The 26,052-nt window shown below is 39.1% G+C and overlaps 1 protein-coding gene across 1 annotated transcript in view; it reads left to right on the plus strand.

Moving 5' to 3' along the window:
• The first annotated feature begins 282 nt into the window (after window positions 1-282).
• The window catches only part of snap25a (synaptosome associated protein 25a), a 37,744-nt gene continuing 11,974 nt past the window's right edge, over window positions 283-26,052 (plus strand). Inside the window, exons 1-3 of the mRNA XM_033990864.2 lie at window positions 283-429; window positions 23,062-23,198; window positions 25,825-25,866. Of these exons, the coding sequence (XP_033846755.1) occupies window positions 23,127-23,198; window positions 25,825-25,866 (114 nt within the window). The 5' untranslated portion in view covers window positions 283-429; window positions 23,062-23,126. The remainder of the gene's footprint in view (window positions 430-23,061; window positions 23,199-25,824; window positions 25,867-26,052) is intronic.

The following is a 26,052-nucleotide window of genomic DNA, read 5'->3' on the forward strand; positions in this document are numbered from 1 at the left end:
CATCTTGTAGTGAAATGGTGTGTCCATAAATAATCCATGCTGAGTCTATATGCGGCAGGGGCCATGGCATTAGAGGACTGAGAACACGTGAAATATTCACATGTTGTGTTGTTCAGCCCTGACGGAGCAGACTTTCTGAAGCCCACTCCTCTCTGGTCCTCTCTGGTTCTGACAGATATCTATTAAAAGCTGCTGCTGACGTCAAAACGTGTCGGCCATCTTTGAGGAGAGCTGCACCCCCTCCCACCCCACCCACCCCCCTCTCTCCTCCCGCCCTCATCCATTGAAGAAGAGCCGAGGAGGAACCAGGCAACGCGCAGTGCCTTTGCAGCATCCCGCTCACCATACAGACAGAGGCTAACGCTAAAAGCTACGAGATACGAGCGTTTCCCCGCCATTGTGACTGCGGGACTCCCAGGACAGCCACAGGTAAGGCACGAGCCTCCATTTGGGCTAATTTACCGCTAAATCATGCGCTTTGGATTGACACGCGTGGCTTGTTTGGGAAACGTGACTTGTTGGACGCTGCGTTTGGATTCACGAATGAATGGAATATGATTTAACGAGGTTAATTGCTGTAAAGGACAGTGGCGACGGCAGTGCGTGACCTCCCGGTGAAAATCTGTGTAGAAGATGGTTGTGGTTTAGGAGAGAGAGAATGGATGTCCTGCGCTACAATGCGCATCTTCACTGTGGGCGTTTTCAGCGTACAGCACCTCGGATAGCGCTCGACGCTTTTTCCTGTGTGTGATGACCAACAGTGTGTGAGGAGACACAAATACCGCATAGGAGCTCAAACAGACCTTGTTACGTAAAGAATGGCTATATTCCCTCACTTGAAAGTGGGGTGTTGTCGCATAAAAAGGGGAAATGTGGATGCCCAAAATAGGTCCGATTTTGAGGGTTGTTTTTTTTTTGTCAAAACATGCCATTTGGGTTTAGAAACGCTCCATTTAATAACAGTGGTTTGTTCACAGTGCCACTTTGTGTCTGGAGCAGCGCATGGCTGGTTCGATTCAGGGCGGGTTCGGAGAGATTGCAGTAGACTTGATTGAGAGCGTGTCATATAATAGTAAACTGCGCCACGGTGGAGTCTGTGGGAGGGAGGGGGCACAGGCAGCCCATATAAACAGCACAGAGGAGGGGGTGTTGTCCGAATCTGAGAATGGGATTTTTTCTTTATTTCATAAACCCAGTCTCTTTGCCTGATCATCTGCCTGACGCGACGATCTGGTCACACAACCGGGGTGGTCCTCTGTGTATAGGGGGGGTTGGTGCGGAGGTGTTGATGGTGAAACCCGCACTATGACACCCAGACACCCCCACCCACAATTCACGCGCACCTCGACACCTCGTCCTGGTCTCCGTGGCGACGCACATCACTCTCCCATTGAGCCATGGCACGCGCTGGCCATTAAGCGTGGCGCACGTTGCATAAAATTGGCTCCATAATAACATTCGACGGTGAATGTTCAATTACAAGAGAGCGTTTATGTGTGACGCAGGACCAACAGTATGAAAGAAATGCTAATGAGCACAGGAGCGGATCAAAGTGCACCATGACGCGCATCAAGACAAGACAAAAGCAGTGGCCTACTTTTGAGATTCAGGTGTTTGTTTACTGTAATCATCAGACCATACATGGCGCAGAATGTGTCATATGAAACTGTAGCTGATTGAAATAAGATTCATTAAGATGGCTGAATTCGTTTGATGTGTCCACGTGGGATGAATTTGGGGCCTATGACTCAAAACGTATTTGGTATTTTTAGGTAGCTCTTCAGTCAGAGCCTAGAACAAAGGCAAGCCAAAAACATGTGCTAGACCAACGACGCATAAAGACAAATGATCATGTACAAGTCTATGTCTACTTACTGTAAATACTCAACAATAGAAGTATGATAATAAATGAGTTCAATTAACTAGTAGCCCAGAAGCAAAATATACATCATCTGAAACAATAAGAATCACCTTTTGGCATAACGAACACTAAGCCGAAATGGTGCAATTCATAAAAGTAATAGTGCGTCATGATGGTCGAATTATAGCAAACAAAAGAAAGGACAGCTATGGAAAAGAGCAGAATCAGAGAGTGAAAAGTGATTTCATTTTTTTTAATTAGGTAACAGGACGGCCTGGAAGGTTACTGGCGCACTAATGGATTTTTGGGGGTCTTGATTTAATGATTACAAACAAGTGGACCAGCGGCAATATGAGGCAGTGATTCTAACGAGAAGGCAGTCGAGCAGAACTAGATGCTAGCACTGGACACAGCTTACTCATATCTGCTTAACACTGCCCTTCTTTTAAATTAATAAACAATAATACATGTTTGAATATTGAAATGTCTATGTTCTTTATGACGTTTAGCTTCGAATGGAGACCAGTACAATACAATGCAAATAGATTTCAATGCTGAGAAGTGAGGCTTACAGTTGTGATTAATGGCGTAAAGCTTTGTATTGATTTTTTAAAGCATTTGCGATTAAAGATGTTCAAATATAATCCAGAATCCTATTAAAAGAGCTAGACATGAAGTAGCCATGGGACTCTGCCGCCTATAGTTTGCCGTGCGACTGAGTGACCTTGAAGCGAAGATGCAGATATGTACAGAAGGGGGCTGTGTTTGTCTGACAGCTGTGTGCTCATGACACTGGCAGTTCACAGCCTGCAGCGTGAACCGGAGCAGACCCAGAGGGCGAGCCGTGCCACGAGCTGCCCAGGCCTATCTCACTCTGCGTGAAGGCCTGGTCGGACTGCAGAGGCAAAAGAGAGGAAGAGACAAAAGAGGGGGTGGGGTGGCATAAGCCGAAAGATGGCTTGACTTCTGAAAATATATGATTTTAAGTATAAGATATGTTACCATCAGTGGATTATGGCATGGTGTTAACTGGACTTTATCTTATCATGGCGGATCTAGGCTAAAACTAAACCATAACCAACTATAGTATTCTGAACAAAGACTTATTCAGTTCTAAAAGGAAATAAACCTTTAACTTGATGCTGATTTTATTACCACAATGCTCATCAAAACACTTTTTTTTTTACAATAGACATTTTCTACTCATAATTTCTGTTCATTTCTATACATATTACATGGTCTTATACTAGTTCTCATATAAATCAACACCATCAGGATTACTCGAAAATGTTGTCTAAAAACAATATAAACCAAAAGTAAACACCAGAACTGAACCACAACATGGACCAAACCAGGTCTAAACCAGAAATAAGAGCAGGACAGACTTCACCCCAGTCAGAATTGAACCAGGACTGAATTGAGGCTAATGTGGATCTAAATAAGAGTAAATCCAAGACAAAGACAAAAAGGACCAAACCAGGGCCAAACTTGGACTAAATTAAAAACTCTAAATGATCCTACTCCCAAAGAATCCATACTAGAAGAAGGCCCAGTAGCACCAGTGTTATCAGCACAGCAGCAGCCTGGAGCCGAGTCAGGTCTACGCAGACAGAGCGTGAGGGCACATGGTGACTCACTGCATAGTCACTGCTCATGATTGTTCACAGAAACACACAGCTATTGTTCTGTGCTGACAAACACTGCTCAAGTGCTGGGACATTTACTGTAATGTTATGGAGCATGTGTTCACTCTGTGTCATCATGTACCCAAGGATCATATCAAATTCTGTGTCATAGTTATTAAATGACACTTTTAAATGTTGGTTTAGACATTTTGAATCTTATAAAGAAACAGCAAACAATGTGTTGTTTTTTTCTCTTCCAGTTCAACTGTCATGACTTTAGTTTTTAGATGTAATGTTGTTGATGATGTATATGGTAAATGGTCAATGGTCACACTTTTATATAGAGGTACACCAGTGTATACAGGCACTCGGGGCATCTTGCCCAAGGACACAACAACAGTGTTCATCTGTAATAGATGGAATCACATGACCACTGATCTACCAATGATGTTTATGTCGAGGGTGGGATTCAAATGATCAGCCTTCAGACCAGTGGACAAACACTGTACCAACTAACATTTATTTTGGTCAGTAAAATTCTATCTGCTATAAATATATATGTAAATGTGCATTACAGGTTTATTATGTAGTATCTGATCCAGTGAGCCTCTTTACCTTTGTGGTTTAAACTGGTTTAACTCCTCTATAGTTTATTATTGCACCACTGACCGATACACACCCCTCTCCCTCTTCAGCCCCACAGTGTCGAAGTTACAAATAAGCCGTCTCCTTTGGCGTGAGGTGGTCCTGTTAGTTCAATTTTACATTTATTTTACATGTTTTGCTCTAAAGCATCATTGATCATTTCCAATGTTGTCACGCGGTCCTGCTAAGACTCAGGAGTAAACATGGTAGACAAGTATAGTACTTTGATCACAGAAAGCTCAAAGGCAAGGCAAGGCAAGTTTATTTGTATAGCACAATTCGTACGCAAGGTAATTCAAAGTGCTTTACAGAATAAGAAAGACATTAAAATCACACAAATCAAAACATAAATAATCACAAATAATCATAAAATTACCATTAAAAGAGAGAAAGCAGCTCAGCTATTGACAAATACAAAAAAATAAGTTTACGTTAGTTTGATTTATTGTTGTTTCAAGGATACATTGCGTTTTTGTGTCGTTTACTCACTGCATAGCAACAACTAGGTGCATGGCTCACATTTATACGACATGGTTTGTTTACTTATTGTAACCATAATCAGAGAAACGTTGATGCAGTAGCAATGGCGCTGCATCTGCTCAATCGAAAAATATTACCAAGTACCTGTATGAACTAATTAAAAGTGCTTCACCAAATTTTTACTGTCTTAAAAATGTAAAAACAGAGGTTGTTCATAAGCTGTTTGCAGTGATCCAAAGTTATTCCTCACTTACTTTATACAATCCATGATCCTAATTATCCACTACAGTGAGTTTATAATTGCTTTTTCACAGCTCTCAAAGACAGAGTAGAGTTTACAGAGTATGCAGCTGACTTATGTTGACCTCAAGAGCTGCGTATACAATACATCTGTACTGGGGTGAGACAAACTTAAATACATGGGAAAAATGTGTACAGATCCTCTTCTCAATGCTTTTGGTGCTCCAGTCCATGTCTGCTACCAACAACTGAAATAACCACCCAAGTGAAACTTTTAGGTTTGATGTTTTTTTTAATGCGCAGTATTCAGACGTGTGTGTCTTCATGGGCCATCTGTCCCCTCCTGTTCTATTACTGCTCTTTTGATCACTGAAGGAGGGAGAATGGGTCCAGCACCGAGGACAGAGACGACTGAATGGCTGCCATGTTGGATCAATGCGAGCGGGAATACTTCAATGACACACCATGAGCGCGAGCAGCTAAAAGTAGACAGGCCCCATTTAGAAAGCTGATTTTTTTGATGTACAATCTTTGAGTGATTGGTGCTCAGAATAGCATCTCAAAATACATGAATTCAGCTCAAATACATGTTCACAATTAATCAATTTCATTCATTTTTAATTTCAGCAAAACAGAAATACTATGTGACTTTTATAAAGCTAACTGTGTCAGTCTGAAACACGTAGATCAAATTCTTTAAACATTTTAAATCTCACCATCAAAAAAAAAACAACCCAAAAAAACAACAAAAAAACAAACAAAAACAAAGTAAAAAGAAAAGCAATAGGCTTGTATGGGGGTGAGGGAAAATGCACTTTTCCAGAGCTGTGTCTTGAACGCAGCACAATAATAATTTCAAACATGCATGAATCACTCTAAATACATGTGTAATCGAATGGGTAAATGAAAAGGAAAAACAGTTATAAAATGGTTATAATCTCTTAAAAGTTGGTTTTGCATAATACGTCTCTTTTAAAGAAATAGTGTGGGCCATTATAACTGTACCTTCTTAAAATCAAATTTCTTGATACATTTGGAGTTTCCTTCAGATATTTTTTAGTAAGAACTGTAAAATACCCATCACAGAGTGCAAAGAAAGTCCCATTTACTTCTTATAATATGAGTTACTATTGGCCTTGTACTAATCAGACCATCATCTTTACACTAATGCAGACACAAAGGGATGTATCACATGCCTTTGAGACATGAGACCTTATCCCTGCCCCAGTGCTGCTGTAAGTCCTGTATTAGTCCGCTCGGTTCAACATGAATGCACGTTTACGCTGGACATTACGGCACGTTGTGTAGTCAGGTGCGTGCACATAGCCACTCCTGTGTAAACCACAGGAGGAGGTCTCGGGTCATGACGGCGTTTAGCAGAGTTTCCAGTGCACCGCTGGAGGGGTGGGGGTAAATTTATAGTGCTGCAGTGCAGTTGACCAGGGGCACCAGGCAGGAGCCTGGCCTCTGCAATGCCTCCTCCGAAACATAAGCAGGGAGAGAGAGAGAGTGCAGTGTTTTTGTACTGTTTTTGCACCATATTCAGAAGTGATGCAGCAAAGAGGCACTTTTGCATTATGGCTCTAATCCATCTTTTATGAGGCATGTGGTTTGGAGCAGTGCTGGGTTGGCTTTTTATGTTTGTTATTGCATCATGTTAGCTTCAAATAGTCCAAAGCCAAATCTCAAGCTCAACCTTTTTGTGTATCATGCTAATGTGGTGTAGTTCTACCGCAAAGTGAGTGGGAAGCTGATGGTTTAGTAGTGCAAGAATCAATTTACATTATTACATTACATTGCAAATTATACTATTGTAATCATCCATGCAGCTGAAGTTGATTCAATATTGTGTCAAACTGCCATAGCACTTAACAAAGACTGTAAGACTGTCCAAAACACCAGCTGTGAAAGTAAGAGCATCCAACCGTCAAATGACACCAAACTTAATTCATAAAAAGCTGTTTACTTCATCTTTAATCCAAAATGATTTGAATAAGACAAGTATTTCACACACACATATGGTTGTTATTTGGTCAGGTATTGATACTTGAAAAGCACATAAAGAGAGGACAAATTTGGATTTAAAAAAAAATAGTGCTGTATGACTTGAGCTATTGTAAGAACACATTAAGAATTCATATTTCGTGTTGAAAATAGAGTGTTTTTATTATGGTTGTGGTATCAAAATTTTTATTGAGTGTCAAGTCTTTTTTGTTTGCATCACAATTCAGTTATATTTTTGCATTGTGACTCACAAGCTTCAGTCTATAGGTGCTTAAGTGTATAGACAGTGTAACTCGCATGGTATAGCTGCTGCTGTATCTGTAACATGACCAGTATTCTGATAATTTACATACCAACATTAATCTTACATGTCTCTCCTGTGGTTTCTATTTTCTATTTGAGATTCTATGACACACAGGTGTAACATCTGCTGTATTTTGCACTTACATCTCTCCTCTCTGACATTTATGAGATCGTAAAATTCCTGAACCGGCTCTTCTAATTCCTCTGGATCCCTATACACAAATTGCTTCAGTGGTTGTTGCTTTCATTGTGAGCGACTCCCACAGCCCCCGACTCAATACCCTCTGCTCTGAATCCCACCTACCCCCCTCCAACTCCACTTTCACTTGCATTAATGACCCCAAACACCCCCCACTTTATGTTTCTTTTGACACATTTTTAACAACATAGAGGACATGATGTGTAATAAGTGTGTCGTTGGTGCCAGGTGTCCCAGTGAGGGATATAGCAGCAGGTGATTGAAGGCACTTGTTTCTATATGGCGCGTTTCAGTACATTTTGTCCTTGTTCATTATAGCGTTGTGACAATTATAACATTTAAACTTGAATTTAACTCTAAGGATAAGGCCCGATACTTGATTCCACAGTGATAACAAAATTTTGTAGACAATAGAATCAAATTTTCAACTGTTTATTTGATATCACCACTTGTTTTTTCTTATACTAGCTCTGACATAGATCAAGACCATTCTTTTTTCAGTATTGATACTTGCTCAAATGAGTCTCTAGATTTAGTATTAGTTTTCAAAGTTGATTAGTATGTGGGTATTCAACAGCTTATACATGCGATGGCAGTCATGAACAGTGCAATGATGTAGCTGTAATGAAATATGTGCAGGATGGTGGCTTAAAACATGTCTTTCAAAATGATGTCAATATACACTTAAAGATGAAAAATGTAATTCATACTCAAACCAGGATGGGACTAGCGACTGTCCAGGGCATCCCAAATTTGCAGTGCTGCTCAAAAAATAAGTAATTTCTTCTTATAGGGAAACTATATAGGTTTCTATCCCCACCCACTCCCCCTATTGGTTAGCCTCTGTCAGGATCTGATAGAGTGACATGACGTTTGAACTCTCACCAGCAGCAGATAGCATTAGTTACCTCCCAAAACAGCATAAAAACACTAAGTCTACATGTATCGTGAAGAAACTCAAAACCATGATCTTGGTTCTTGTCGTAATGGCAGGTGCAGGTGCGGACCAAGGAGTGCAGACTCGGGGGAAGTTCACAGTGTTTATTTACAGTTTGTGCAGAAATAGTCAATAATTCATTAATCACACACGGGGAGCAGGGAGCGGGAGGCAGACCAGACGGGCGTTGTGCAGAGCGGGAACGGGAAGGCCAGCGGGACGAGACCAGGGCAAGCTGAGCAGGAGTAGTCCAGAGCGGGCACAGAGACAGCCAGGGTCGGAGCATGACAGGACCAGGAACAGGACCGCGGAGGACCGAGCAGGAGTAATCCAGAGAGCGGGGGCCAGGGCAGGAGACGGGAAGCAAGCCGGAGACCAAGACAGGACAGGAGGCGAAGGCAAAGGGTGGACTGTACCGGAGCTGGAGCGCAGAGTCAGGAGCAGGAACGAGCGGGAGAGCAGGAATCTGAGGAGTAGCAAAAATCCGGTAAGAGGCGAGCAGGCAGGCAACAAAATACAAAACTGAGCTGGAACATTCACGTTAAACATGCGGACGATCTGGCTCCAAGTGTCTTCTGCCGAGCCCTCATATACTCGGCAGCAGGTGGAGGTGATTGCGCAGATGCGCTCCAGGTGCGCGTGGGAGGAGTAAGGAACTCCGCCCAGTTCCAGGCTCAGACAGGTGAGGGGAGGGGGAGAGCACACAGGGAGACAGAAAATACAGGCATCATGACAGCTCTAAAAATTGTGATATGAATTTTTCTATTCTTACGTCCCACATTCACGACTTGCTTGAAAAGAATACATGCACATTATATATGAATGAACTGGCTGAACTTGGATAATATTTGCTAATGTCCATTCTTCTGTTGCTATCTCGTCGATTTCGCTGGTGTTGTTTCCATGGAGCCCAGCCCTGATAAGCAGATCCACTGCTCCAATAGGAAAACCCCTAAATCACAGCCTCGCCCTTGTCCTCACCTCATTCCATTCACATTCTATAACCCCCCTCCTCCCGCTGACAGGAAACACACCCTGGCATTGGATTTATTGTTGCATTTATCTAGCCTCAACGCAGATATGGAGAAAACAGCATCTTCTTATTAATATTCAGACGGAGAGGTTTGGGTTGACAGTTTGGAAGGACAAGCTGTAACCTCTTTTGTCATGCTCCTTCTGGAAAGATTTTAAAATGTCATTCATATTTGGACTAGACGCACCCAAAGGCATTTTGTGCAATATATAATAATTTGAATAGCAACAGTGCATTTTACCAATTAAGCCTGGTTGATATGGTAACAATAAATAAATAAAAAAGCTGTAGATAATGTTTCACTGAATTTACAATCAGTTTCCGCTCCCATCCAGAAGCCTTTTTCAATTGATGGTACTGGTTTGAGATACTGGGATTTATACACTGTGTACTACACTGAAACTACTCTCAGTGATAACTTCTCGCATGCAAACAAATGTTACACAATTGCCATTTAACATAACACATAGTCACATGTATTTTTCTAAAGTCTAAACTCTGCTCCAAATCATGTGCTTTTATTCACAGAGGTAAAATTGTCTAGATGTCTCCATTATAAAGGCTCAAGCTGATCATTGGCATTACCGAATATCAATTTAATTAATGGCACACCCCTTTTACAAACTGAAATAAATGTGTAGACTGTGTAAAAATAGATCAGATCATATAAAAATGTATTAGAAAAATAAATGATTGAAAACAGAAGTTAAAAATTGCATTGCTAGGATTGAGTGGAAGGAGAAAATTTTGTTTAGTTTGTCTAATGTGAGAAACAGTGAAGCAAAGAATGCCCTTTACCAGTGCTGAGCTGTGGGTCTGGCAGGTGCAGAGTCGCTGACACAGCTGGTTTTGCCTCTGCCCTAATGAATATGTAAAATGGAACATTTTGCCAGAAAATAGTGGAAAATGCAAATAGGAACATTTAGCCTCCATTATCTTACATTTAGCACAAGTAGTCTGGAGTCTCCTGGCTGTCAGCAAATGCAGGAGTGGAAATTCAGCACATGGGTAAAAAACATCTGTATCAAACCATCACCAATCAAGGCTTTTAAATAACAAATCAGTTATTGTGATCAACACTTCAGCAGTCTTATTCTTTTTGCATCTAATCAATACTTTTACATGGGTAGTAAAAATCAGATCATTAGAAAAAAGAAATCAGATTACTTGTGTTGTTTATATGCCATGTCATAATTGGATTACTCTAGAAATCAGATAATGATCATATTTTTGGTTTGCATGAAATAAAATAGATTGTTTTCTCAGAGCAAGGTTTAGTGTGTTTTCATACCTGACCGTTTCAATTGCACTCCAGCGGTCTTCCTCAAAGTGGCCATGTGATGTTGCTGTGAAGTGTCTGGTCCTCTCTGACTTTTTCAGGACAGTATCTAAGGTGTGTGAGAGTAAAAAAGGAGGGCATTTAGAACAAGGTAACAGGAACATAGGACAGAATGTGAGAAGGTGTGCACATGAGCAATAAAACACAAGGAAGCAACTCAAATCTGACATTTCTGACCATTGTAAAAGAGAGAACCACATTATGAACTAGGATGGACGTCTGTGTACTCTCACTCTAGTAAAAGTCAAAGTTAAATCTGTCAACTGGACAAAAAGTTGTAGGAGTGAAGATGTTTCGCTGCTCATCCAAGTCAGATTGCAGGTGGACACACACAAATTGCTTCTTTAACTTCCCTCTCAAATGATTTCTTTTCTCTGGCTAAGATCTGAACCTCACTATCTTCAAAGGAGTGGTTAGTGGCTTTGAGAAGGAGCAAACATCATAAAGACAGGGAAAAACAAACATCATTGCTGGATTAAGGAGGCAATCGAAATACAGAAGCACGCCCACTGGACTTTAAACTGGGATGAAGGGGTCTTTTTATTCTCACACACCTGGGATACTGTCCTGAAGAAGTCAGACTGCAGATGGCGCTGTCGTCTTCCTCCACCGGTAGGAAGACAGCACCAAATGTGAGGAAGATCACTAGTGAGCAGTCCAAATTGTCAAGTATGGAAAAAAAAAAAAAAACTAAACCTTGGTCTGGAAAAACAAGAGATCAGATCAACCTCTTTGGACTAGATTATTGTTGATATAAGGTTGTCTATAATAGCCAATATCTTTTTTTTAGAATGCAGACCAGAATTTACATCAAGAAGACAGTTTAAATACGTAATCATTTTTGTAGGTAATGTTTGCTTGCTAATATAACAGTCACATAATTAGCATTTCATAATAAGATAACCAAGCTGCATCGGTCCACATCACTGTGAAATTGCTTATGTTGAGTCCATCTGCACAGATCCTACCTGTGTCTATGGCGACGCGTTTAGTGCAGTGTACTTGAATACATCGTGACTTTTACACTTGAATAATAGATGTGGGGAACTGAGCACTTAACACTTGGACTCAGAGGAGGAATAGTTTTAGTGAGTCACGGTGCAGGGCTTGTGTAACGTTACATCAGAGGGTATGCAAGCTGCTGTCTTCTCTTTGTCTTGGTGAAATGGGTTCCTAAAACAGAGTTGGACAAGGCCTCAAAATGGCCGCTCTGCTTTTTGGTTTGATTGCATGTAAGCTATTGACGTATAATGAAAAAATGTGTAATCTTTATTGGATTGATGTGATATTTTGGCAACATCTGAAATAATTAATTGAATTGCCTATTTAAAGTGGTCAAAAGATGCTCCTGAACAGCAACAACTGAGGGCTAGAAAGGTTTCAAAAGAATGATAATGTATAGACAAACACACAGTTACAATACAATTTCTTATACGGTTGAGGTAGTCTTTCGTTTTCTTCTGCATTTGACCCATTCTCGAGTCCCTGTCAAAAGCAGTAGCAGCAACCCTAACCTCAATATTATTAGTGTTATATTGCTGTTGTATTGTTTTTTTGTTTACTGGTATGGACGTTACAATATTGTATATGTAAAAAGTGAATGAGACACTCGGGCGAGGTGGGTTAAGTGTCTTTCCTTCATCTGTGGGAGCTAGAATCGCAGCGCCAACCTGTGATGTTTATGGATTTGAACCGCCAACTTTCAGATCAGTGGACAAACACTCTCCAACAATTAATTATGTTGGTGAGCTGTAAGTTCCTAGAAGGCGTTTGCCAAGTTCAAACGTTAATTGTCAAATATTGTGGCTTTTAACAACTACTGCTCCATAATATAACCACAAAAGACCTCGAAATGTTTCTAAGACTATAAATAAAATCCGCTTTCTTCACTGGGAGTGACTCATGTCCTGCAACAGCATTATTTTCAGTCATTGCTTTTTCAGTCAACGCAAATACACCACTGTGTACTATTACCGCTACAAAACCAAGGATCTATTTTAGTCCAACTGGCTGTTACAAGCTTTACATGTCAATTTGGACCAAAAATAAGTACATCATTTTAAAAAGAAGCTGCGGAGAGAAGAAAGATACAAGCCTCTATGTTTTATGCTGTCTCTGCACTGTGTCGGCTGCCATTTTGTTTGCTTTACCACATCAAATATTTCACACATGGGGCCAGCATGTGGAGATGAGGCGTGAGTCATACATAAAAGAGTGCTATGTTGTCGGATAGTAGCAGAATCCTCTTAGCACGCCAACAAACACAGCATTCGAATCATAACAGGATTTAAAGGGCCCTACGATTCACCAGATTCTGCTAACATGGGAAACGATGGCAGATTGATGAGAATTGCAGATGTAAAATGACTTGGTATCTCAGTGTGGTTTATAACATGTGATGTGCTTATCTGTTGGGGCAGATGATCATGAATGTAATGGAAGGAGAGGGAGTGGATTTAGAATGAAACATGTAGCTGTTCTCAGGAGATAAAGCGTTATCCTGTTGTAGTTCAAATCTCTCTCTCCGATGCACACTATCATTGTTTCCTTTGGCAAAACACTTCTAAAGGTACATAGATGAGAATGAGGGTTAGTCCTGGGCCACTGCGACAATGGCTACTTTTTGCTAATATGTTTGGACTATCACTATGACAACAATACGTCAATATTTTAGCTCTCCACTGCGCCGGTAAACGTAGTCTGCATACTTATACTATTGCTTATAATATTTACACATGACACATTTTTCTAAACGTGTATTTCAGCTTCCTCTTATATGCAACATTTTGAGAGCTCTTTCTGATTCAAAAGATGTCATGTTTTGTTTTTGATTTGTTAATAACTATGGCAACAGTGGTAATTTTTCATTATTCTGAAACCCATGGAAATATCTCCTACTTCTCTTGTATTATTTCCAGTGTTTGTCAAATGTCAAATTAATTCACTGAACATATGTCGATGTGCCAGTAATGTATGTGCAGAAAAGGTGATATGCAAATGAGAGAACACAGTTTGGTGAGGTATTGCACCCTCAGGAGCAGTGGTGGGGGTGGGGTCTCTCTGAGTGGGCTGTGATTGGATGGATGTGAAATATGTCGCTCTCTCCAGGAGGCTGTGTGGATATGGAAATGGGAGCATCCTCATATCTTTAGTTATTGCTCCCATGGTGGCTCTGTAGCTCTATCCTCGAGCTGGTAAACAGACAGAATGTGGCTCGAATGAGAAAAATCATTAAATATTAAAGCTAGATTTGGATTTTGAAATTTTGAGAAGCATTGTAATACTGGAACGTTCAATGCACACGATAATAAAATAGCAAAAGACAAGACAAGATTTTTATTTTCTATTCCTCACTATAAAGATGCACTATGTAGCTTTTCCAGTGGAGTGTCCAACTACCTGCTTGTCGTCATGGAGATGTTATTGCTTTACCTACAATGTTCTACAGTATGGCATTGATCTACATGGAGAAAAGCAACTGACACCGCCAGGCCAAGTTACAAGGCAGATCTGAGAAGAGGCGACCCCACTCATGTTTTTCTCTTTATTGTTTAGCAATAAAACACCTGTAATAAAATACATACTATAGATCTGTTTAATGCCATTCTGTGGAATATTATATGTGAAGCTGCAATATCTCTAGAGACAAGCAGGTGACCCACCACCAGAAGTTACCTAGTGCAGATTCAGTTGACAAATAGGAAACTCTAAACTATGTTGTATCTTCTTGTGCCGAACTTATTTAAAGAAGATAGCATTTTGTGAAATATACATATACATATAAATATATTTTTCACGCTACTCAAGATTAAAAGAAGACTAATTAACATCAAACTATTCCACTTGGAGAACTGCAAAAATAATTTGTCATTTGAACTGGCCATTCTTGTACAATTAGTCCTTGTTAAGAGCAGGGGACTTCATGAACCTGATTTTATGGCCCTTTAAGCCTCTTTTATTTCATGACATCGTCAGCAGTGTCCTGGGGCTACAGGGACCCAGGCGTAATCATGTGTGTGGGTTTACACACATGGATGGTTTCATGTGTTGAGAGAATACATTATAACGCTAACTGCTCTGCTGCATTTCAATAAGAATAAGCTCTACTTTTTACAACCCCTTGTTCACCTCAGGTCAAAGGTCAGGAGAAGGCCATTTCCTGCCGTAAAGTGGCACGTTGGTGGTGATGGCTAGCTAATAGGATTGAATGATTGTTTGCACAGAAGCTAGCATACAAAGCCAGGGATTGTTGACACTGGGCAAAGAGGAATAAGGTGGTTTCCGTGGCTTTGTTTAGTTTCATAGTGATAAAATTAGATCGGGGGCGTTTTGGTGTCAGGGTGACCCAGATTGACTGAAAGGGTTGTTCTATCTACAGTAGTGGCAGATGGAGCCATAGCATTTGTTAGTGTCAAAGTCCCACTGACCCAGCACTAACTCTACAGTAACTTCCAATGCATGTCAGTATCTGCTATTTAACATCAAAAATAAAATCATCATCCATTTGAGAGAATGGCTAGTTAGCATGAAAGTGCAGTACAAGCTTTCTCTTGGAGGGTCTCATAAATAATAATGCCCTAGTGCAAAACATCCCAGGCAAAACAAGACAAAAAAAGTTTAATCTTTCACAGTCTTGTTTGGGTAAAAAATAAAATAGGCCTTTAACACATTTGCAATAAGAATAATTATCCATAAGGAATCACTTACAGTTTTGATGTAGGCCTGTAGAAATATCATCACCAATTCTGGTAGTAGATTCTGAAAAGTTATAATATTTTAGACACAGTTTAGACGCATCGTAGACATGTCTCAATCACCTCTTTGTCTCATCTTTAGTTTATCCACAGTGGGCAGAGCCATATAATAACCATGTTATTCTGCACATGTATATATTTTATTCTTTGTGCCTGTCTTTTCATTTTTTTGCTAAACTTGTGAGATGCTTAATTGTATCATTGTGTTTGTCTAATAATAACATTCAATCTGGGTGAGGTGGAACAAAGGTAGAGGTAGATTGAGGAGTTGATGTTGGGAATTGGTCCTTATTACTGCATGATGAAGGGGTACTAGCTCCCAGAGGGGTCTGACCCTGAGGGGTACTAGGTCCCAGAGGGGTCTGCGGCCGAGATGCTGTGGCTCCAGGCGTGGTTAACAACCAAACATGATGATAACAAGACAATAGAAAATGCAGACTCAGACAAAAACAAGATGGCAAAAAGCTGATATAAACATAAAACTCTGACTTGCGTATAAAGGTTGACCATATCATATGGCCCGTGCATAATGCATCTAACATGAGCCAAATCTACTGCATTACATAAAGAGAGGTTGAAACGTGGTGTAGAGCCACAGAGAAGTGAAAAAAATATAAATGTGTTGTGTTTACTGTGACTTTTGCCTCATTTCACAGTGCCACAAACTTGTAATTATTAAACATCTTTTGGTGATTCGCTGAGGTCAGCCTTATGATTATGAGTATGATTTAGATTTTATTTATTAAGTTAATTTTAGTTATGTTTGGGTGACGTCAGAGACCTGCCCCCAGACTCGGAGCCGTGCCTGGAGCATGGAAACACAACTCAGTTGGAGGGAGCTGCACCAAACAGACGCACTCCAATGCGGCGGCTCCCAGCGAACCATGTCAGTGGAAAACAGGCTTATGAGAGGGAGGCTGTGTTATAGAACAAAATAAAATTGTCATTAGATATGCAATTTATGTTTTTCAGAATTCAGATCTGTGTGCAATAGAAATATAAGCTGTTTAAATGATGGAGGTCTCTCATACAGCTTGTTTGTAGAGGTCTAATCTTTGGGTATTGGCATTACACTATTTTGATTTATTCTTAACTCCAGAGCTGTGTTTTTCCTGGATGAAGATGAGCCTCCAACAGAAAGAATTAATCAGAGAAACTCAAACTTGTATTCCTGTGTATGTTTCTGCACTTTCTAATGTAGAGGTATTGTCACAGTGAACTATTCATAACTATAAACAAGTGTATCTCTTTACAGCATCTTTGTGTTCATCGCTGTCTGCTCTTTAGAGGTTTAAGCATGGGGAATCCTCAACTTTCATATGCAGCTATACAGTTTATAGCAGAACAGACAGGGACATATAAACCATAGCAGACCACAATATTGCTTTGGACTTCGTTAGTGACTATGCGGTCTCTAAGGAAATAATGTAATGTCATAACTAATGCGTTAAATGTTATAAATGATGATCAAAACAAAATATATGCCAATCACGTTAACAGTTTTACACATATCACAGCAGAATTGGGACTAAACATGGACTAAACCTAAACAGGACCAATATGACATTTTATTTTATAGCAACACACACAGGCACATATAATACTGCTTTTTTCTTCATCAGCGACAACACAATCTCTAGGGAAATCATTTTAGCTTCTGCCTGAAGTGACTGACATATGCTACAGCTCTAACATCACATGACCCAAACCCCCTTTGATTACAGCATTACATAAATCCTGTCTTATATTGTATCATAAGGCTGACAGTGCGGGGATGAGTTCTTTGTAATTGAAACTAAAAGGAATAGGTTAGCATAAAGAGAGAAATTAACTGCCTGAATTTACAGTTATGCAACAAGACCAGAGCGTGCAAGCTGCAGTGGGCTCATGTTTGGAATCCGCCTGACTTCAAACAGCGAGGAGAGTCAGTTTATGTAAGACAATATGGCTGCTGCTGATAGGAGCGTGAAGGCGGTGAGAAAGGAGAATAAATAGACTTGTGGATTTATTTAAGCAACTGTCTATATATGGTCTTCAGACACATGTATTATCTGAATTTTATACTGAAGAGTTCAACTGCAAAAGCATACAAGAGGTGTTCAAAAAGGCGAGGCTTGTATTAATCTCTTTGAACTATTAATTATTTATTGCAATTAAAATAATAAGTCACTCTTTCTTTTAAAATCCTCCTTTGTAATTGTTCATATAAATCCCATTTTTATATAAACCGGAAAAACAGTATTGTCCCAGATAAGGCATTTTGAACTGCAAACTGACTTCATGCATGTAAACACTTAGTTATTATATACATCACACTGTACCATTTGATTTGGTCAGCGTCATTTTTAAACTGCAGATCACAGCGATTTATAAAGGGCCACTGTTGAAGTCTGTTTGATGTTATCTTCTCTGAATATATATGTCCATAGTCTATACAGCTTTACTTGTTCTAAGATGTGCCATTTTGTCTCATACATCACTGTTACAAATAGGGCTGTAGTCGACTAAAGAAATAATTGGTCTAAAGATGAGTCCCGCTGTTCGTTAAGTTAATTTTAAAAGGGGGCGTGGCAAAAGCTCTCAAAACTATTTCGTATTTCTAGACTACTCTTAGACTATACTGCACAGGAGTTCATGCAAAAACAACTAGTTATACAGAAAAAAGACATAATAATCTGACTTTTTACATATAAATACCCAAAAAATACTCACTAACTTCTCTTTTCCGCTGTTGTCCCATATACATCCTCCGTCAACCGATTAATGTACTAAACGATTAAGCAACTACAGCCCTAATAACAAACGTTGTGTATTTAGGACTTCTGGCTTGCTTTGCTTTTATATACAGCTCTTATAAAACAAAATGGGTTCAGTTTTAAGCACGTCATATATAATTTACGATCTATATGTATAAAAAAACACTTTGTTGATGTTGCTACGGCAGTCTTCATTTGAACATGAACTCTTAACATGGCGAGGGGGAGTGCATATATATGTGCGCTGCCAAAGTGTGTGCATCTTGATGCTGTGGAGATGTGGTTGCACACATGAGTGGCTCCAGCCTCTGATGTGAATACAGATGAACTACAGTCAGTTTACCAGGGGGCTGTAGTCAGAACAGGACTGCTAGACTATGGTAGAGCTGTCAAAGAAAATCGATACCAAGATAATAATTGATACTAAAACTAGAATCGAAACTAGATACTCTCTTAGACAAGTATTAATGCCTTATAAAAACTAATATAGGACAACACTGTAATTATAAAGAAGCTACTGTTATTTTTGGCTACTATTACTAATCTCTGTTTTATATCGAAATTGAGTTTGAAGTTTCAGTATGTTTTGTGTTTAAAGGTTGCTCGTCTGCTACCTGGGTGTGTCCACTGTCTATTTGAGTTGTCCTGCTGCATGCTAGAAAGATCATTGTTATTTAGCAGCAGTTGTTTTCATGGGCTCAAAGAAAAATGTTTGAAACTCTATAACAGGGGTGACGAACTCAATTTCACCGAGGGGCACAACAGGAAAATGGTTGCCCTCAAGTTTGGATAGATGTAAGGAATATGACTGTAAATGCATATCTCCTGATAAACTGACATTTTAAGACAGTCATATATACCACATAAGATGACGTGGCGGGCTACATTTGGACCCTGGGCCTTGAGTTTGACACATGTGCTCTATAACCTAATTCATCATTAACAGTGCAGTGTAAAATGTGTAGTATTGTCATCACTTAGTATAACATGTTTTGTAGTCTGATAGCTAACACAAAGCTTTAAAAAGAGTTATTTAAAATGCTTATATTATTATGAAGGGATCAAATGTTGCAAAGGACTAAACATGGAGTAGATCAGGTCTTGACCAGGACTAAAACAGGACCAAGCCAAGTCTACATCAGGTCTAAACTGGGATCAAACAAAACCAAATCAAATGTGAGCACTGAACCGCTGCCTCTGTGTATTAGATGTGTATAATAGCGTTGAATTGACTTGAAATAAGAATTGAAAAGCAGATATTAATCGATGCTGCAACAGTATCGATACTAGACCCATTTGAGGCATTGATACAAAAAAAGTCACATTCCCAGGACAGAAATGAACCTTTCCTGAATAGTTTTAGAATGATCTTGAGCTGTATCAGAACAAGTATAAAACACATAGACTAGTATATGCCCATGGACCACTACTGGGCACAAAGGTTATATAAAAGATAATTATTAAATGTTGAAAATGACATTATATTGTCTAAAGAAAAAGTGATTTTTATTATCATTGTGGCATCAGCATCTGTACTGAGTATCAAGTCTATTCCTTAGTATTGAAATCAAGTTTGTATGTAAAAGTATAAAATATGAAAAGTCCATAGTGATGCTGTCTGTTATTGACTTGTTGAATCGTAGCGTTCAATATTGTTAATAAAAAATGGGACATGCATTATACAAGTAAAGCAATTTGATCAGAACTTCATTTTGCATCAATGAAACATCATATTTGAAGTATTTGTGCAAGAATGTCTTATGTAGAAGACTCATTTGTTTGTTTTGGCTCAATCTTGCAGTCCATCATTGTACCATTATTAATGCTTGGTAAAGATGTTGTTTTTTTTTTTTTTTGTTTTTCTACCTGCAGGTTGAATCTCACAGGGTTTGTTCCATTAAATGCAGTAATAAGTAGCGTTGACACAATATTACAATTTCAAACTCTATACTAAGTAATAGACTCGATACTCTGTACTCAATATTCCAATTATTTTATGTTAGCATGTAAATCAGTGGACAAACATAGTGGTCCACAGATGTTATGCTAGTTTATGTGGTCTTGTACTTGTTCTGATATAGCTCAAGATCATTCTAAAGCTATTCAGAAAAGGTTCTGTTCTGCTGATGTGAGTATCTGATTTTTATACTTTTGACAATCCTAGTACAGGTAAGGTCTAAATGCTATAATTAGGTTGATATTGTAAAGCAGAGGTGTCAAACTCATTTTCACCGAGGGCCACATCAACAAAATGGCTGCCATCAATGGCCAGATGTAACTGTGCGGCAGCATAAATGTCACTAAATGTAAACAAATGTCATGTAAAATAAATGTAACTACTTTTAAACTTGTTAAATAATTGTTTCTGTATTTATTACTTATTCAAGTTGCAAATATTACGTGTCTGTGTAACTCCGGGTAACTGTGTATTTCCTGATATACTGACATTTTTAAAAGTGTGTATCTGATCAGCGCACACCTTCAGCACTGCTTCAAAAACAGCATTTTAATTATTGGACAATTTGTTGTTTTTCTTGAAGGCTAACTTTGGCATACTTAGCTCTGTGTTTGGTGTTAAAATGTCGATGTAGATTGTACCGACCCCGTCTCATTACACAAAAGATATATAAGATACAGATTTTATCCTTAAAGCACAAACTTGTATTCACCTTTAGCACCTTTCTTGAAACTGCCTTCCACGCTGACAATTTTCCTCTTCTTGAACAATTTGGGATGATTATTTGGAAATATTTCTCAGTGTCACTTGTTGGGAAAATCTCATTAGTTTATTGTCAATGCACACATTAAAGCAGTATAGACTTATTTTAAAATGACAGTCAAGCCTTAATTGACCTTCTCACGGGTCACATAAAATGACGTGGCGGGCCGCATTTGGCCCCGGGGCCTTGAGTTAGACACATGTGTTGTAAAGGATTATGTCACAAATAAGAAACTGCTTTGTTTTAAGGTCAGTGTGGATCTGCAAAAATACTCAATAAAACTGTTGAAAAAAAACAACATGAAATTGGCCCAAAAAAATGGTTGGACTTGAACTGTAAGTGACCCCTGAGTATCTCATGGACCGTATTTGCCACATGTGCCATAAAATACCTGTTCTATATAGTTCTACATAGATGAATGACATGAAAAGTATAAACAGAAAGTTCAAGTAGTTTGCACCTTAGAATGTCTATAGGTTTATTACTGTGCTCTTGAAAGTAATCACAGAAATAGTGTTTAAGATTTGAAAATCCTAATCCTCCAAATCCAGGTCAGTCCAATTCACTTGAGACCACAATGTGTTCATCCCATTCAGTCGAACAAACACTTGCATTACTAATCCATAATTATAGCCTACTATCAGTCCTTGGGCAGCATACCCCCAATGGGATATGTCCTGTCTAATACTTTTAAGGAATCTACTGCGAAAGCTTGTGAACAGCTACGGTTGCCTATAGGGACAAACAAAGGTCTTTGAAGTTACATTATTAATAGATTGCTAATGGTCTTTGTTTTAAACTGACAAAACTGATATGAGAAAATAAATCGAATACAATTTATTCATAGTGACCAAGTTAAAATGACTATTATTTGCTTTTTACTGTGCATAATTCCTGTTTATCTGGCAAACTACTTAAAGATAAGATTTCTGACTCATATCAGTGTCAACAGTTACTATTTTAAGAGCAGGCAGCGTGTATCCAATCCAGTCCTAATCCACCACCATAGTGCACATCAGGTTCTTGCCATCGTTTGTTTCTTGTGGGATTTTTTTCTGGATCATATATGTTCATTTCATATCACTCCTTTTGTACTGTGTGTATTCTTCAGTAGGTCATTGGGTTTGAAGTAGGACAACAGTAGCTTGTAGAGTGTTTATCCACTGATCCGAAGGCTGGTGGTTCGAATCCTGCTCTCGACGAAAACATCATTGGTAGAGGGCTCAAATCCACTGACCCACACCGGTTCCATCTCCCAGCTGTTGTGTCCTTGGGCAAAACACTGAACACACCTCGTCCCACTGTCCGTGTACATTGGAGTATGAATGTGTGTGTGAATGGTTCCTTGAAAGTGACCATTTACTATTTTACCATAGATTTGTGGTTCTCAAACTGTGGAAAAAGTATTAGTGGTTCACAAACATCTCATGGGGATATTCAGGAGTCTATGGAGGGTTCAAGTCCTCATTTTGTTAAGTTTAAGACACTTATCTAGTTTAGTCCAGGTTTAGTCCTGGTTTAGTCTTGGTTTAATCTGTACAACTGGTTTGATCTTAATTCAGTCATTCAGTCATTTTACCTGTTATTATACTGATGAAGAGTTGTTGGTGTTGAGAGAGATGTGCGCTCACTTGATTTGTTCTTTATTTAAGTCTGGTTTAGTCTGGTCCTATTGTAATCCTGGTCTAGTCCCAACTGTGACCGCATCCTTAGACCTGGTTTAGTTTAAGGTCCACTATGCAACTTTTCAGGTGAGGATCTGCGACCTGTAGTCTCCCTGTATGTGTTATTGCAGAGCTTGGAATGTTTGACAGTATGGCTTTAAACGTTCATGGGGATTACCTGGAAATCTACTAGGCCAACGTACCAGTCAGACCTATGGAAAGACAAGTCTGATCACAGTAATAATGCATGTTTCTTGTATCTTGCAGGTAACTCAATTGAAATGCAAGATATATAGGTTTAATGTCATACTCTGGAACGAGACAAAGCAATAACATCCCCGTGGAGACAAGCTGGTGGCGTACAGCCCTCCAGAAAAGTTACATAGTATCTATCATAGTCATAGTCTATTTTTATCATATTCAAAACCTAAATAAACCTAAAGATTTCTGGATTATTTTGAAGGACATGTTCTCAGACATATCTTCTATCTCTTCTTACAGCCTTCCCCGTTCCCATAGGATCTTGAGTTCCCTTTCGGAGAGCGCCTCCACCCCCAGCAGCAGCCATGGCAGATGACGCAGACATGCGCAATGAGCTGTCAGACATGCAGCAGCGCGCCGACCAGCTGGCCGATGAGGTGAGAAGCACACAGTCATGGAGGCTCGGGCGTGTTGGCACAAACACACAAATACACTCAAATATGGAGCTGAATGTGAAAATGAACTACAGAGAAAACAACACAGATGGAGGGTATGGGGGAGGGGGTACATGATGCAGAGTATATTTAATGCAACGTGAAGGAATGGGAGGATTGTTACTTTGTCATGGAAATGCTTAAAGATTCACAATGTGAGCTAAATATTCTTTAAAATGTAGGTGCTAGTTCATTATTCTCACAAGAGCTTTGATCAAAATAGAGAGCTAGATTCCTTTGCCTTTAAAACTCAATAATTACTATACATTTTATCTAGAAGGGCCTGTCCAAAATCTCAACACCACGGATTACCACCCTAATAGGCTGCACATTACAAAATGAAATATCAGTCAATAGTCCTCAAAATGTCACCCAAACCTGTAAAAATCATGTGACTGAACTCTGTGAACAAAAGACATACAATTGTCTTTTATTTAAACAAATGAATCCAAAAACATTAATTTTGCCTTATTTTTTGAACATCCACAAACTTAAAACAAGTAAGTCTTGAATTCTGCCTTCCTCAGAAATGTCAGCGACCATTGTGTTTGGTTGGTATGAAACAAAATTATTAACAAAAAAAAGTGCCACCATAGTCTGAACGAAAGCTATTGGAAACACTGATGTAGAATCTGCACACAATACAACATATGATGACAATGTACATAGATGTCCTTGTTTACCTCATATCTACAGTACACAGTGCAGTGTTTGTGTGTTCTGACAGACACAGGCCTGGAGCAGCCCACGCCCCTCCAGCTCCACATGTGACTCACTGCACACAGCTGAGCAGAATATTAAACACTCGCTCAGTCAACACACACACAGACCCGGCACAAAATGGCGGAGTTTTCACCTCCCTGATGACTTTCACTTTCACTATAGAGCACATACAGCGGAGGCAAGCCTTTTCTGAGTGCAGGGCTTAAGGAGAGGTAGGCAGAAGTTAAAAATAGACCAGTGAAATATGGTGTTTACAGAGTACGCTTCTAGATAAGCTTCTTTGTACGGGATTTACTCCTGTTATCAATTCTTATCAAAGAATAATCAATAAAAGATAACACTTATAATAACTACATGTCATAACTACAAGCTTAATAAAGTTTATACAAACGCCCTAACTCCTAACCCAAACCCGTTTATTAAGTACTTACTAAGCCTATAATTCAGGCTTTCTTTATAAACTACTTGTTAATTATGAACTTATTGAAGATTTTTTGACCAACTGTCCTCATTTTTCATCAGTCTGAAACCCGTGGGTAATATGCATACCAACTTATGAATAGGTTTGCTTACATTTTTCCTCATACAAAATTGCATTCTTTGGCATCAATCAATAGAATAGCTTAATAAAGTAAAATGAAATGCTAGTTGTACTTTTTCTTCAATTATCAAACTGGCCAATTATCTATTTATTTATTTGCCTGAATGACCTTTAATACGACATTAATTACAGCCATCCAGACCTCTTATTATGAATTACTGTCATGGTTCACGACATTAATATAATAATACATCCTTGAATGTGGAGATTTGGTAACATAATAGATAATTGACAAAATATATAGAAAGCCCAATACCCTCCTTTGATATCCACCTCCTTGGCAAATATGATAATTGGTGCCAAAATTCTAAACTATAACACAAAGTTTTATCATGACAAATTTCAGAATTGTCACAGTCAAACAAAATACAACTTCTATCAGCAGTATACAAAAAGTAAATGTGTTTTCCTCCATCAGTGACTAATTGGACATGTGAATTCAATTTTCAGTTTCATTTATTGAATTTCATTATTTTTGCAGAGATCTTCAAATCTTCAAATCACCAAATCACAACATTAATCACCTTGAATGGCTTCACAAAATTGTTTATTTAGCCAATAGAAAGTTCAAAAATCAAACAGTGAAACAAAGATAAGATAGATTAACCAACTTTCACAGGAAATAAGCAGATGATCCCTGTGTTTGCCCACTGTTCAGAAAGTCAACGCTCAAAATCCCGCTCTCAACGTAAACATCTTTGGTAGAGATCCACTGATCAGATCCACTGACCCACAGGTTGGCGGTGCGATTCCAGCTTCCACAGATAAATGCTGTTGTTGTGTCATTGGGTTTCTTTGAGTGCTTTGAAGGTGGGAGGTCCTATATAAACATATAACCATTTACCATTAGATATGTGTGATATTTGTACAAAAAGTCCAAAAAAAAAAACCATTGGGAAAAAGCGAACCCTTGAGCAAAACCACAGTGAAGGAGAGCCCCAGTCATACATTAAACTGTCTGTGATGGATTGACTTCAGTATTAGAGTTGACCCGGTGCCGTCGTAGCTGAAGGACAAATGATGTTGATCTCTTATTGTGAAGTATTGATCGATGTGTGTCCCGCTGATTGCTCCCATTGACTCCTGTTTATAATACATGAATGCATTTACTGTACATTGAGTCAGACAAAGCACACGCCAGGGCCAGCCTATGTACCAACCCCAGCGTTTTGTGTAATTTGTTTGAAGAAATTTATGATTGCAGCATGAAAATCTAACTTTCCGTTTTTTTTTATTTTTTCACAGTCACTGGAAAGCACCCGTCGTATGCTCCAGCTCGTGGAAGAGGTAAGAACATTTATCGGAACTACAGCTATTAAAGTTTCATTTGACTGTTTATGTATAATTTTTGTCGTAAAATCTGGCGCAGAATACAGCAGAGAAACAGCGTATTACTTGGCACTTGGGCTTTTGATTAAGTATGCAACAAGTCTCTATCTTGCACAAAATGTTCTCAAAAATAGTATTGTAGAT

This window comes from Periophthalmus magnuspinnatus, chromosome 24 (assembly GCF_009829125.3).
Source record: "Periophthalmus magnuspinnatus isolate fPerMag1 chromosome 24, fPerMag1.2.pri, whole genome shotgun sequence".
In the NCBI taxonomy this organism is placed as follows: domain Eukaryota; kingdom Metazoa; phylum Chordata; class Actinopteri; order Gobiiformes; family Gobiidae; genus Periophthalmus; species Periophthalmus magnuspinnatus.